The sequence below is a fragment of the Electrophorus electricus genome, chromosome 5 (genome assembly GCF_041902795.1).
Source record: "Electrophorus electricus isolate QZ-2024a chromosome 5, ASM4190279v1, whole genome shotgun sequence".
Lineage (NCBI taxonomy): Eukaryota > Metazoa > Chordata > Actinopteri > Gymnotiformes > Gymnotidae > Electrophorus > Electrophorus electricus.
This window is the reverse complement of record NC_137501.1, coordinates 32,092,044-32,106,714: the sequence shown is the minus strand read 5'-3', so window position 1 is coordinate 32,106,714 and position 14,671 is coordinate 32,092,044. Positions and strand designations below refer to the sequence as shown.

At 46.4% G+C, this 14,671-nt stretch overlaps 1 protein-coding gene across 12 annotated transcripts in view; it reads right to left on the bottom strand.

Annotated features, from left to right (window-relative positions):
* nrxn2b (neurexin 2b) overlaps positions 1–14,671 on the bottom strand; it is a 582,744-nt gene that overhangs the window by 238,359 nt on the left and 329,714 nt on the right. For 11 of the 12 annotated variants that reach the window (XM_035530023.2, XM_081714812.1, XM_081714813.1 and 8 more), the window contains 3 exons: positions 10,819–10,938; positions 9,378–9,759; positions 8,032–8,222 (listed from right to left, as the gene is read on the bottom strand). In XM_035530023.2, the coding sequence (XP_035385916.2) occupies positions 8,032–8,222; positions 9,378–9,759; positions 10,819–10,938 (693 nt within the window). Of the gene's footprint in view, positions 1–2,210; positions 2,312–8,031; positions 8,223–9,377; positions 9,760–10,818; positions 10,939–14,671 lie in introns of those variants that run through there. The other variant, XM_081714816.1, reaches the window with a different exon arrangement.

The window sequence follows — 14,671 nt, the reverse complement described above, 5'->3', positions numbered from 1 at the left end:
TGATCTACCCCTTATATAATATGATCTATCCCTTATATAATATACCCCTTATATAATAGGATCTACCCCTTATATAATATGATCTACCCCTTATATAATATACCCCTTATATAATATGATCTACCCCTTATATAATATACCCCTTATATAATAAGATCTGGCCCTGATATAATATGATCTACCCCTTATATAATATACCCCTTATATAATATGATCTACCCTTTATATAATATGATGTACCCCTTATATAATATGATCTGGCCCTGATATAATATGATCTACCCCTTATATAATATGATCTACCCCTTATATAATATACCCCTTATATAATAAGATCTGGCCCTGATATAATATGATCTACCCCTTATATAATATACCCCTTATATAATATGATCTACCCTTTATATAATATGATGTACCCCTTATATAATATGATCTGGCCCTGATATAATATGATCTACCCCTTATATAATATACTCCCTATTATAATATGATCTACCCTTTATATAATATGATCTACCCCTTATATAATAAGATCTGGCCCTGATATAATATGATCTACCCCTTATATAATATGATCTATCCCTTATATAATATACCCCTTATATAATAGGATCTACCCCTTATATAATATGATCTACCCCTTATATAATATACCCCTTATATAATATGATCTACCCCTTATATAATATACCCCTTATATAATAAGATCTGGCCCTGATATAATATGATCTACCCCTTATATAATATACCCCTTATATAATATGATCTACCCTTTATATAATATGATGTACCCCTTATATAATATGATCTGGCCCTGATATAATATGATCTACCCCTTATATAATATGATCTACCCCTTATATAATATACCCCTTATATAATATGATCTACTCCTATGGCTTTCATGTTTTAGGGCCTTACAAATGCAAAGTGACAGTCTCTCAGCACTCCGTTCACTAAAGCACTCAGACTCAGAAAGGCGGGGGGGACTCCATTTAGTGAGACAGGACCACATTCCCCCACTGCACAGGTTCAACATGCATTTGACAAAGACAGAAGGCCACTTTGTCCTCGCCGAGCCCAATCTCAAGCTAATTCCCTTTTAGGGACACAAAAAGTGGGACACACGAATAGGTTTGCACAATATGCATACACAGTGTAGATGATTAACCCAACCGTCAGGCGATGCGTTCATGCAGCCAGAAGCTTGCCCCTGTCCAACACTAGCGCCGTGTTTACTAGACGACAAACATTCTGTTCCAATCTGTGTCACCCAGCTGCAGCGTGTGAAGAGCTATGCTCAGATTAAAGCAGACAGGCAGGACCGCACTAAGGGCAGAGGGACACACCAATACCACCTACTTACTGGAATCAAAGTCCCTTTAAAACCCTGTCAGAAGGATGGTACCAGTAACATCTAGCAATTACAGCACCACTCTACATACAAAACCAGAGCTAATCAACAATGCCAGCAGGATTTTAGCAGAAGCAACGCTTTTTCCCCCTGCAACACCAGATTCAGTAGTGCTTTGAAATCTTTCTCTCTCCCAGTCCTCTCTCCCTCCCTCTCTCTCCCTCTCTCTCCCTCCCTCTCTCTCTCTCCCTCTCTCTCTCTCTCCCTCTCTCTCTCCCTCTCTCTCTCTCCCTCTCTCTCCCTCTCTCTCTCTCTCCCTCCCTCTCTCTCTCCCTCCCTCTCTCTCTCTCTCTCTCTCCCAGTCCTCTCTCTCTCTCTCCCTCCCTCTCTCTCTCTCCCAGTCCTCTCTCTCTCTCTCTCCCTCCCTCTCTCTCTCCCTCTCTCTCTCTTTCTCCCTCTCTCCCAGTCCTCTCTCTCTCTCTCCCTCTCTCTCTCTCTCTCTCCCTCCCTCTCTCTCCCTCTCTCTCTCTCTCTCTCTCTCTCCCTCCCTCTCTCTCTCCCTCTCTCTCTCCCTCTCTCTCTCTCTTTCTCTCTCCCAGTCCTCTCTCCCTCCCTCTCTCTCTCTCTCTCTCTTTCTCCCTCTCTCTTTCTCCCTCTCTCCCAGTCCTCTCTCTCTCTCTCTCTCTCTCTCTCTCTCTCTCTCTCTCTCTCTCTCTCTCTCTCTCTCTCTCCCCCACCCCCAACTCCTCCTCACTCACCTGTCTGCCTCTTTCTCTCTGGTTTGCTTTACCTTGGGAAAGCGCAGATATTTTAGTTTTCACAGTTATATTTACACTTACCAACATGCACTTACATTTCTCTCATTGCATCTTAACCATCACCTTCACTTTGCAATATCTTACATCTTCCTGGATTTTGATTTGAAGGGTCAGATGAATCGTCTTCTGTCCCCTCTAACGGGTGCCGTGTTCCCCGGTAGCAAACCTACCTGGTTCTCTCTTGTTCACCCAGCCGAGCTGGACCCCCGTGCCCACGCACGCGCGAGCTGGACCCCCGCACCCACGTCCCTGAGCTTCTCAAGGCCACAGGCCACAGTGTTTGCTTTCTGACGAGGGTTTAGAGGGATCCAGGTGGAACTGTAGCAAAACTATAAGGGCAGTTTTAAGATCCTCTGTTAAATACGGACATTTTGTACCATGGCGCTACACATGCAAATGCTCAATAAAACAATTTGTGGGGATGTTACACAATCCCCGAGCAAACGCTCAGGGACACAGTGCAGGTGTTATACAGCTCTCCAGCAAACATTCAGTGCTATTTGCTGGTACACCAGCGCAAGCTCATAAGATGAAACAATAAAGACAAATGAACATACCATGATCTAACAGTTGTATGCGAACACTGCAAACCTGCTTCAGAGACCTCGGCCTCCTGGTCTACCAGCCTAAGCCCCCAACATGTTCTTCTTCCTTTTCCCTCTTTCTTAATCCTCCACCCTCTTCCTGATTTCCTGTCCTTCAGGTCCAATTTGCTGCCTGGACTATTCCATTGGAGCTGGGTCTGACCCCATAGACCAGTAAGACAGCAGCATCTCAAATCACACTCACACAAATTAGGCAGAGATGCATGATAGCGTGCATGTGCGTGTTGTGTGCATGTCGTTTGCGTGTCAACAGAGGCGTGTGGATGAGGGACCAGCTGCAGCTTGGTTCCTGGCACTCAGTCGAGATCAGTCGTCAGTCTGCTTGGCAAGAGTGTCCACCTCAGGGAGGGTTAAGAAAACGAACCCTTTCTGAACTGGAGGAGTATAATTGCAAGAATTTGAATACGATACTATTTTATGTTTGTGGTCTACCGTCACACTAATTATTCAACAGAAAAAACATCTGACCGCTGACTTGCAGTCGGACTACGTACTGGAATCATGTCTGAATTACTAAGTGCTCTATAAATGCCACCATGCCATAGCTCACAATTAAGGGGTCATATCAAGTAGCTCATCTATCAGCACTCACACTCCATCACTTCTGGATTTCTCCAGTTATGCCGGTCTGCCTTGTTCAAATTAAAAAACAGCTGGTCCTCAGGAGATCCGATGTGTCTGAACTTCACTGAGCCGACTGCATATTCCCTCATATTCCCACGGTATTCCAGTGGCATTCCCACGGTATTCCCCAGCATTCCTCTTTATTGGAAACTGTCACTTAGCTGCAGATTCCTGTCTGAATGCATTCAGAAAAGCGGATGATGGTAAATGCGAGCTGAAGACGTCAGGACATTTGTAAAACATCGTCTGTCTCCCTGCTCAGCTCTTCGATTTGCATCCTGCTGTGTTGGGCTTCCTGCTGTCCCTAATCTAACACAGGTAAAACCCTGTTATGTTAACACCCCCTGCCACCTTGTAATGCATGCTTGGTCCCTCATAAGCAATGCTTCCTATTAGCAGCTTCTCAGGGATTTCCCACAGCATTGGGGTGGAAAGGTTTCCACACTTCTAAAGTACTCGTTCGACTCTGCAGTGCCCTGTATGCCAGACACAAGTCCTCATGACCCTTAAATCACCAGATTCATGTGGCTTACAAATGACATTGTTCCAGTCAGTAATTTTATTGGAAACCATATACTCAAAATAAATTTGTCAGTGAAAGCATATTTGCCAGGAGATCTTAAATAAGTCTGCTACGCTGCTGCAGTATCCATCCAACAGATGTAAAGCTACGTTTTGGCCACCCCTGCACACCACTGGGGAGGGATTTTAGCACATTCTCTGGCAGAGCTACTCTGGGTCACTCAGATTGGATGGATGACACTAGTGAACTACAATTTTCAAATGGTGCCAGACTCTGGACTGAACTGAGAACCTGCTCAGAATGTTCACCTTTTTGTTCTTCAGACAGTCCTGTGTGGCTTTGGCCTTGTCTTTGGTATCACTGTTCTGCTGAAGCGCAATGTTCCTCCCAAGCTGTAGTTGTAAAGATGTCATTCACCATCTTTCAATATTTTGCTCCATGGTGTTTTAGAGTTTGTATCACACAACATTTTGAATTGTGGCCAGTAAGCCTTTTTTTATGTTTCTCATCTGACAACAAAACCGTATCCCACATTTTACCTGGGCTGCTCCAAAGCTTCCTGGCAAACTCCACATGTGCATTGATGTGGGATTTCTGTAGTAATGGCTTCTTTCTAACCACCTCCCAAAGAAAACGTTTGCCTCTAGGAACTCTACATTTCAGGAGATGGTGGCTGTGTAGCACAGAATAGGTCCTGATCTGGTGCAGGACTCTCCACATGGGCAGAACAAGCTGACGGTAGAGTGGCCGTCTCCTTCACACTGATTACTCTAGTCATCAGCAGTTGGTAGAGAGGCCTCTGGGTTCCTTCTAACCAGCTCTGGGATTATGGTGCCATTAGCTGTGTGGTCTCCTGTTCGGACTGCTGAGGGTCAACCCTTTAAAGTAAAAACACGTCAGCACAAAATATTAACGTGTGGTTTATAATTCAGATGAGATTCGGAGGCCTTTTAAGAGGGTTGAACTCTTACAAAGTACTGTGTTTCTCTGGTGTTACTATAGCACAATAAAACCCAGAAGAGGCAGAAGAGCTTAGACTTGACCACGCCCAGTCCCACACGCACACCTATACGACCACGCCCAGTCCCACACGCACACCTATACGACCACGCCCAGTCCCACACGCACACCTATACGACCACGCCCAGTCCCACACGCACACCTATACGACCACGCCCAGTCCCACACGCACACCTATACGACCACGCCCAGTCCCACACGCACCTATACGACCACGCCCAGTCCCACACGCACAACTATACGACCACGCCCAGTCCCACACGCACACCTATACGACCACGCCCAGTCCCACACGCACACCTATACGACCACGCCCAGTCCCACACGCACACCTATAGGACCACGCCCAGTCCCACACGCACCTATACGACCACGCCCAGTCCCACACGCACACCTATACGACCACGCCCAGTCCCACACGCACACCTATACGACCACGCCCAGTCCCACACGCACACCTATACGACCACGCCCAGTCCCACACGCACACCTATACGACCACGCCCAGTCCCACACGCACACCTATACGACCACGCCCAGTCCCACACGCACACCTATACGACCACGCCCAGTCCCACACGCACACCTATACGACCACGCCCAGTCCCACACGCACACCTATACGACCACGCCCAGTCCCACACGCACACCTATACGACCACGCCCAGTCCCACACGCACACCTATACGACCACGCCCAGTCCCACACGCACACCTATACGACCACGCCCAGTCCCACACGCACACCTATACGACCACGCCCAGTCCCACACGCACACCTATACGACCACGCCCAGTCCCACACGCACACCTATACGACCACGCCCAGTCCCACACGCACACCTATACGACCACGCCCAGTCCCACACGCACACCTATACGACCACGCCCAGTCCCACACGCACACCTATACGACCACGCCCAGTCCCACACGCACACCTATACGACCACGCCCAGTCCCATACACACACCTATACGACCATGCCCAGTCCCACAAGCACACCTATGCGACCACGGCCAGTCCCACACACACACCTTTACAACCAAACCAGTCCCCCAAATACGCCTATCCAACCACGCCCAGTCCCACAAACACCTATATGACCACGCCCAGTCCCACACACACACCTATGCGACCACGCCCAGTCCCACACACACACCTATGCGACCACGGCCAGTCCCACACGCACACCTATACGACCACACCCAGTCCCACACACACACCTATACAACCAAACCAGTCCCCCAAATACGCCTATCCAACCACGCCCAGTGCCACAAACACCTATATGACCATGCCCAGTCCCACACACACATATTCGACCAAACCCTGTCCCACACACACCAGTACGACCGCTGTGTCTGGGACCCCTCCACACACTCTGTGTTGTGTCTGGGGCCCCTCCACACACTCTACAGTATGTCTGGGGCCCCTCAACACACTCTACAGTGTGTCTTGGGCCCCTCCACACACTCTACAGTGTCACGGGTCCCTCCACACACTGTTGAAAGCCATGTGTGGCCTCCATCAAATATGTAGAAATCAGGACTGTGAGCTGATCTGAGTGTGCAGTTCCAGTCACCTAGAGAGAACCCAGCTCTGGTGTGCCTCATGCCAAACCCAGAGCAGCTGCTAGACTCTCTGCCTCTCTCCATCCACACAGTGTGTTGGGCTGGTGTGTTTCCCATCATCACAACGAGAGGCTATTTTCCCCCCTGACCTCACTGCATATCGTAAACAGGCATTTTAATCAAAAGCTGAACTAAAAGAACAGTGATTAAAGACCGGTTTCTCTCACTCTCCCTCAGACTCTGACCATTTCTCATTTCTGTTCATTCCCTCGTTTCACCGCTTTCCATCACTAGAACGTAATCATGACAAAAAATATAGATCTTCCCCAGACTGACCAGTTCTGCTCCCAAACATCTACTTCCCTACCTTCGTCTCACACACTCACACCCATAATCTCTCTCACACACTCACACCCATAATCTCTCTCACACACTCACACCCATAATCTCTCTCACACACTCACACCCATAATCTCTCTCACACACTCACACCCATAATCTCTCTCACACACTCACACCCATAATCTTTGAAACAACAAATGCAAATATCTTTGCTTTATTCAGATTCCACTGTTCTTATTCTGGGTTGTGAATCTTATAAGGTTCTTTATTCATGTGCCCATGGACCCAGTCTGGGATGGAAGCCATTGGGTGCGAGATCATCACTGCAGCAATACGAGAGTCTGGTTTTACAAGTCTTCATTTGCAGGATTGTCTTATATGAAATGGATTGACATGTAGTGATGATTGAGAATCTGACTGACTAACTAAAAGAAGAGTGAAAAAAGATCACTGATCCTTCAGAGCTGTTCGATTCCTGCTGAAGAAGCCACATGTTAACTTTATTTAAGAGCCAACAGATTCCCAACTGATTTAGCTGAATTAAATTACAGCTAATCCCCAGACTGATATGTTCAGGACCTGAAGATGTTCTGCCCTTCAGAATTTAGTCTTCAGCCTAATCAAACTCTTCAATGCAAACCGTCTTAAATATCAACTTACACAGAGGAGCAGGTGTGTCTGTCAGCTACATGAGAGTTAGACAGGATAAACAAACCAGAGAGATGGATTCCTTAAGGACCAGATACAGTGATGTACAGATGGATACTGTGTACACCATGACACTGTGGCTCCAGTACTGGAAAGAATGACAATCTGAGAACTGCTGAGGATGACCTGAAGATGACCTGAGGATGACCAGGGGATGACCTGAGGATGACCTGAGGATGACCTGGGGATGACCTGAAGATGACCTGAGGATGACCTGAGGATGACCTGGGGATGACCTGAAGATGACCTGAGGATGACCAGGGGATGACCTGAGGATATCTGTGCTGTATTAGGACCAATAAATTCATGCAGTATTGGGAACAAACAGCCTTACTGTTTGTGACACACTCTTGTAGGGTACCCTGTGTTATGATCACAGACAGCCAGCCTTGTAATGTGTGTGTGTGCTGGGGTGTGTGTGCACTCTCCCTAGTGACACCCAGGCACATTGTGCGAGCCCTACCTTTGAGGTCCAGGTTGCGGGCTCCGTTGGAGTGCTGGGTGACAGTGTGCGAGTCGATCTTGAGCGTGTGCATGTTACTGGTGTCACGGGACATCACCACACTGTGCCACTGGTTATCGTTAAGAGGCTTGTCTGAGTTGCCCTTCATCAGAGATGGTCCATTGCCCAAGTCAAACACGTAGTGGATGTACCTGAGAGAAAAACACAGTAAATCAAGAAAAACCATCACAACGTCAATACATGCAGATCGTATTTAAACACACACACGTGCGCACAAGTGAAAGTCAAGCTACAAGACCCAAAATATGTTTGGTCTGATTCAGTTTTTCCCCTGACAGGTTGGCTCATGAGTCTCACTGAAGAATCTTTAGTCCCCGGAGGAAAGGAAACAATTTAGCAAGTGCACGCACAAGATATGAGGGTTGCAGAGACAAAAGACACTACAGCTCAGCTCTTACGCACAACACATGTCATTGCATTTCCATTGATAAGGAAATAAAGCTGTCAATTCTGGAAACAAAAACCATGTAAATATCCCTGCACTGAGATTGAACCATCCCAGTGTAACAGCGCAGGAGTGGCTCATGAGAAAGAGCTTTGAGAATGATGTCAGCTACTGGGTTCGCCCCATCAGAACCGGTTCTGCTTCCGTGTTATGCCATGACAACACAAAACTGAATGAAAATAAAAGTCCATGTTAAAATAGTTGTGAAGTGAGTCTGAATACAGATCCCAAATGAAGAGGCACACAGTACAAAACACAGGAGTCCAGTCATAGAACAGCGCTGGAAAGACTACAGCAATGTTCCATGTAATGTGCCTTGAGACACCAGGACAGTCCTCACTGGAATAATATAGGCTTGGAATCACAGGGATTTGGAATCATTCAGGGTTTTCTGTGGCAGACAAAACCAGCCTCAGTCGTAACACCACTAAAGTGATACAAGTGAGTTTTACTGAGTTTCCTTAGAGTGTAAAAAATGGAACAGCTCTAGCATAACTGATACAAATAAGAGCTTAATGAACATTTGTAGCAAATTGGGGTAGTACTGTGACTGTTTCTCTAAGGTTTAACCCTTGGATTTTCCATTCCATTGGGAATGCTACTCGTGTAGCATGTTGTCTGTTGCACTGTTGTTTTGTGTTGCACCATGGTCCTGGAGGAACACTGTCTCGTTTTTGTTGTGTACTTGTATATAGCTGAAATGACAAAAAAGCCTCTTTGAACTTTGAAATTGAACTTGAAATTCTTCTCATTTTATTTTTTCTTTAGCTCTAGCACGTTCTCCCTCACGGGGTGATGTGTGGTGTGTGATCGTATCTGAGCGGGTGTGTGTGAGACCCACCCCTTCACCAGCTCCACTACAATGAAGTCACTTCCATCACCGCTGTTGTAGAGGATGAGCCCGTCTGTACTGGTGGTCTTGAACTGGAAGAACAGGTGCATGGACGCGTAGGCCTGCAGTGTGGCCAGTGCCAGGTAGCTGCCTTTGCTCCTAAAGGTCACGGGGTCGGCGATGATGCGGCGCTGGCCAAAGCGTGCGTTCAGCTCGCAGTAGGAGATGTCTCCGTTCTTGCACTGGTCCAGGTAAGGCACGCCATTCACCACCAGACCCTGCAGGTGCCCTACGAAGTTGGACGGGATTATGGAGATGAAACGCCTCTCGGTCATGATGCCCGTCTCCACGTTGTGGAACTCCAGGCGGGTGTGGGCGCCGGTCATCTGGCCTGGGGGGGACACAGAGGGGTGGGGGTGGTGGAGGAGGATTACATGAACAGAGGGGTGGGGGCCTATCCACACCCAACCATACCCAGAAATGCCAGACCACACCCACAAATGTTGATTAGATCATCTGGATCACCAGACAGCAATGATAAATCCTGAGACTTTTTTTGTGTTTACCCCACCACCACACTTGACACCACCCTTTCTACTGCTCATCTCCTGGGACAGGTGAGATTCACAGGTGGAACTGGTCTCCCCTTCCACCTGCTGTCCTAGTTTAAGCTTCCCAGACCCTGATTCATCTGACTGAACATTTCCAGTACTGCGGCTGAGTCCATGATGATCACTCCCTTATTCGCATAAATGGCTCCACATTAGAGAAAGTGATGAACACCAAGTTCCTTAGAAATCACATGAAACACCTCACATGGACAGCCAAGGACAAACCAAGGACAACTGATGACAACCAAGAGAGTCCAGCATCGCCTGCATGTGTACAGGCACATCACGAAGGCAAACACCTTCCCACCATCCTCCCCACGTTCTACAAGGTCCCGAGGAGGTTCGGCATCTCTGACCACAGGACTCCTGATGATAACGTGAACAGTTGAACACATTGTCGAAACTCCTCCACCCCTGTGAAAAACTCACCATCCACAACATATCCAGCACCTGCAGGAGGACGGCCAGACTGGCCAACAGCTTCTGCCCCTGGCTCTCAGACTCTGAAACACCATGTGTGTTCTGCCCCCTGGCTGTCAAACTCTGAAACATCATGTGTGTTCAGTTAACTTGTTTACAACACTAAGACACTTTAACGTTGCTCACACAGTACTGCATATCCTGACAGTACACAGCACGTTATACTCACACATAACATCCGTCTGCAGCCTTGGACGCAGTTACTGATTCATGTCAAACAGGCCGTTATCCAGCAGAGACATCATCTCACTGTGTACTGCACACTATCTATGGCTGTGATGGCAAACACTACTTGACTTGTGTGGGTGGGTGAAGGGGTAGGAGGGGCCGTGCAGGTATGACTCTGCCCAGACACGTACCTTCGACAGTGACGTTATCCACGGAGAGCTGCAGGTTTTTGCCTCTGCGCACAACTTTCACAGAGTGCCACTCATTGTCATTGAGCTTCTGACCAGCAAACAGAGTTTCAGGCCCCTTACCTACAGGAATAAAGGACAGTTAGGAAAAGATACACACACTCACACACGCCCACACACACTCTCACATATACACACACACACACACACACACACACTTACACACACGCACACTCACACACACACACACACACACACACACACACACACACACACACTCCCAACAACGTTTCAGGCCCCTTACCTACAGAGGTAGACGACAGTCAGGAACAGAGATACACACGCACACACACACACACACACAGACACACACACACACACGCACACACACAGGCACACACACACACGCACACTGCCAACAAGATTTCAGGCCCCTTACCTACAGAGGTAAAGGACAGTCAGGAACAGAGATACACACACACACACACACACACACACACACATTCCAAAGAGAGCTAAAGAAGAGTAAATTAGTGTGCATGTACACACCTGCCACAAAGAGAATACCTGTGTGCATGTAAACACGCAAACACACACACACACACACACCCCAATGGTGCCTTATTCCTAGAGAAAACACCTTCATAAAGTATGCTCCACTGTGCACGCCACCATACACCCACACATTAAACTGAGGGACCCCCCCAACATTAAAAAAAGAACTCTTGCTGTGAGACCAATATCTGCAGGACTGTTTAATATTAATATTTATTTATTTATATTCAATATTAATATTCCTAGCAGACAAGACCACCATGAGAGCTATTCACACTTGTGAGCATCTCTGTGCCTCTCTGTCAGTCTTTTGTGAGGTTTCTGCTCGTCTGTGGGAAACGCAGCCTGACACAGGAACATCTGCTGAAATCGTAGGTCATCTAAGATCACCATATTCACAGTGACAGAGGTTGTGCTCCATTACAAGTACCCACATGTCATGAAACTGTACACTGTAGTGAAACTGAAGTTTGTAATTAGTTTTAATTTAGCTCTTTGTACACTGAGATTGAGATTTTAAAATAATTTAATGTAATAAAAATCAAGAAACTCAGTACCATCTCTGAGAGACCATCTCTGATCAAAGAGAAGTGAGTACGCAAAACTCAAAAAATAAAACCTACAACAAAGGATGAAGGAAAATTACTGAGCCAATAACAATAGTGACAAAGAAAAATTGTAGAATGAAATACTCTTACCACCCACAGACAAAATGCCAACCTGAAACTAGATTGATCACAAGCACTCAGGTTTTGTGCGTGCGTGCGTGCGTGTGTGTGTGTGGGGGGGGGGGGGGGGGTGGTGTTGGGCTAACTGCTCCAATATTCCAAATAAAGCAGTTGTGGTTCATGCATCTAGTATGTATATCTGTCAGCAGCAGGACTTTTATTATGAAGAACATCAAACTGTTGCCATATTACTGACTTTTTTGGTTCATGTGTTTGTGTGTTTTCCAGCATTGAAGAAAACCTTTGTAGCACCCAACACTCTGAGAGTGCACTAGACCTTCTACAACAGGCACTGAAGAGCACGAGACCATTCTCAAACACTCTGGCTGACGAGGCTAATGCTGATGACTTTACCTTCTATACCCCTGTCTTATCCCCAGAGTGTTTCTGACATTTGAAATGCACTGTCAGTGAGTCAGAATGAAAAAGACACAGAAAGAGAGAAGTGAACAGTGTCCGATGCAACCTACCGTCTTGCAGGTGTGGTAATAATATAAAACTGACTTAGGGAATCACAGCAGCATATAGAAAACTACCAGGCCATGGACACTAGCAGAGGAACAGAGACCACACCACAATACTGACATGAGCAGCAGAGACCACACCACAACACTCCACTGACGTAACCATCAGCCATATTGGAGTAAGTGGTAGCTTAGTGGTTAAGGCACTCAACTTGTAATTGGGACAGTTGCTGGCTCAAGCCCCTACCACGGCCAAGTTGCTACTATTAGGCCCCTGAGCAAGACCCTTAGCCCTCAATTGTTCCAAGTTGAACTCAGTCATAATTGTAAGTCACTTTGGATAAAAGCATCAGGTAAATGTACAATTTTCACTAAAGTATCATCAGTACACATGAAACCTTCACTCTTGGTAGCTACTTCGTTGCTCTGAGTGTCGAAATAAAAGTCCACTTCATGCTTTGCAGCTACTAGCTATTTTGTATTTATGTATTTTGTACTTCTAGGTATCAGCACTGATCCCTGTATTCTACAGTATTCTAGTTCATTGGTATGTTGGACTCTAACCTACTGTACTGTACTAGGACATTCTATGAGTAAATGACAAAGCACTTTTGTAAGTCATTCTGGATAAGAGCGTCTGCTAAATGCCGTTAATGTAAATATAAATGCATTAGTTAAATTCACAGCTAACAATAAATGGTAAAATTGAAGCGTCTTGCCTACGCAGTTCGGGGTGGAGGGGGTATTTACTCATACAAAATATGTCCCTACCACTATCTTTGATGAGTGCAACCCCCTTGAGAAAATAAAGCTACTTATGACTTACCCTGAAATGTCTGTCTGCAAGCATGTCGACTCACTGATGGGATGAAGGTGACTGGTCTTGCATGCTAATAATAATATTAATTATAATAATAGGTTGGATTTCTATAGCACCTTTAAAATGTTTCCTGGCTAAAAGCAACTCAAGTCTAGAAGCACCACAAATAAAGATAACATTAGTGAACCTAACAAACCTCTATAACTACTGAACTAATAATGCACCACAATTAAATATTTAGTGAATCTAATGAACCCTTATACTTACTGAACTAATTACGCACAATTAAAGATAACAGTAGTGAACCTAACAAATCCCTATAACTAATGAACTAATTATGCAGAACAATTAAAAATAACATTTGTGAATCTAATGTGCCCTTATAATTAGTTATTATGCACAATTAACGATAACTGTAGTGAACCCAACAAATTCCTATAACTACTGAACTAATTATGCACCACAATTAAAGATAACATTAGTGAATCTAATTGTCACGGTTGGTCGGCCGGCTAGCAGGAGGGACACAACCACTCCTGTTAGGGATCACACCCCTTACCTGCCATGCTCACAAGGAGTACTGATTGAACTCACCTGTTCGTAATCATGATCTGCTTATTTATATCCAGAGATCCCAAGAGACGGGGCTGCACATTATAGGACCTGATAACTGTGCTCACTCAAAGAGACCTACTGTTTGAGTTTTCTTTAAGTGTTATCATCGCTAGATACTGATGGATAATAAAGAGCGCTTTGCTGCAACCCCGCCTCTCACTTCTTCCGTCCCACAAGCGTCACAGAATGTGCAGCCACCTGGAAGCGAGGTGAGTAGCCCTGACTGGGCTCAACTGCTGACTACCCAGAAGGCGGCAATGGAGCAGCAGAAGCAGGAGATGGGGGAGTTACGCTCGCTTGTCATGCACCTCAGGCAGGTTGTCAATTGCCTGGCTAAAAGTCCTGAACAACAAGCAACTCCTCCCATTACCCCACCTGTACTGGAGGGGATAAAAAGCCTCATCGCTACACCCGAGATGTACAGTGGCGACCCAAGAGGGTTGTGAGGGCTTCATCGTACAGTGTGAGCTTTTCTTTGGATATCAACCCCAACTGCCCGACCACGCCAAGATCGTTTTTGTAATCTCCCGGCTCACGGGGAAAGCGCGTACCTGGGGAGCCGCTCTCATTACTACTGCTTATGAACAATTATGCCGGTTTTATTCAAGAGCTCAAGGCTGTATTTTTTCCATCCAAAAGCTGTGCCTTTGTGGGTACTCCTTACTCCGCCTAAG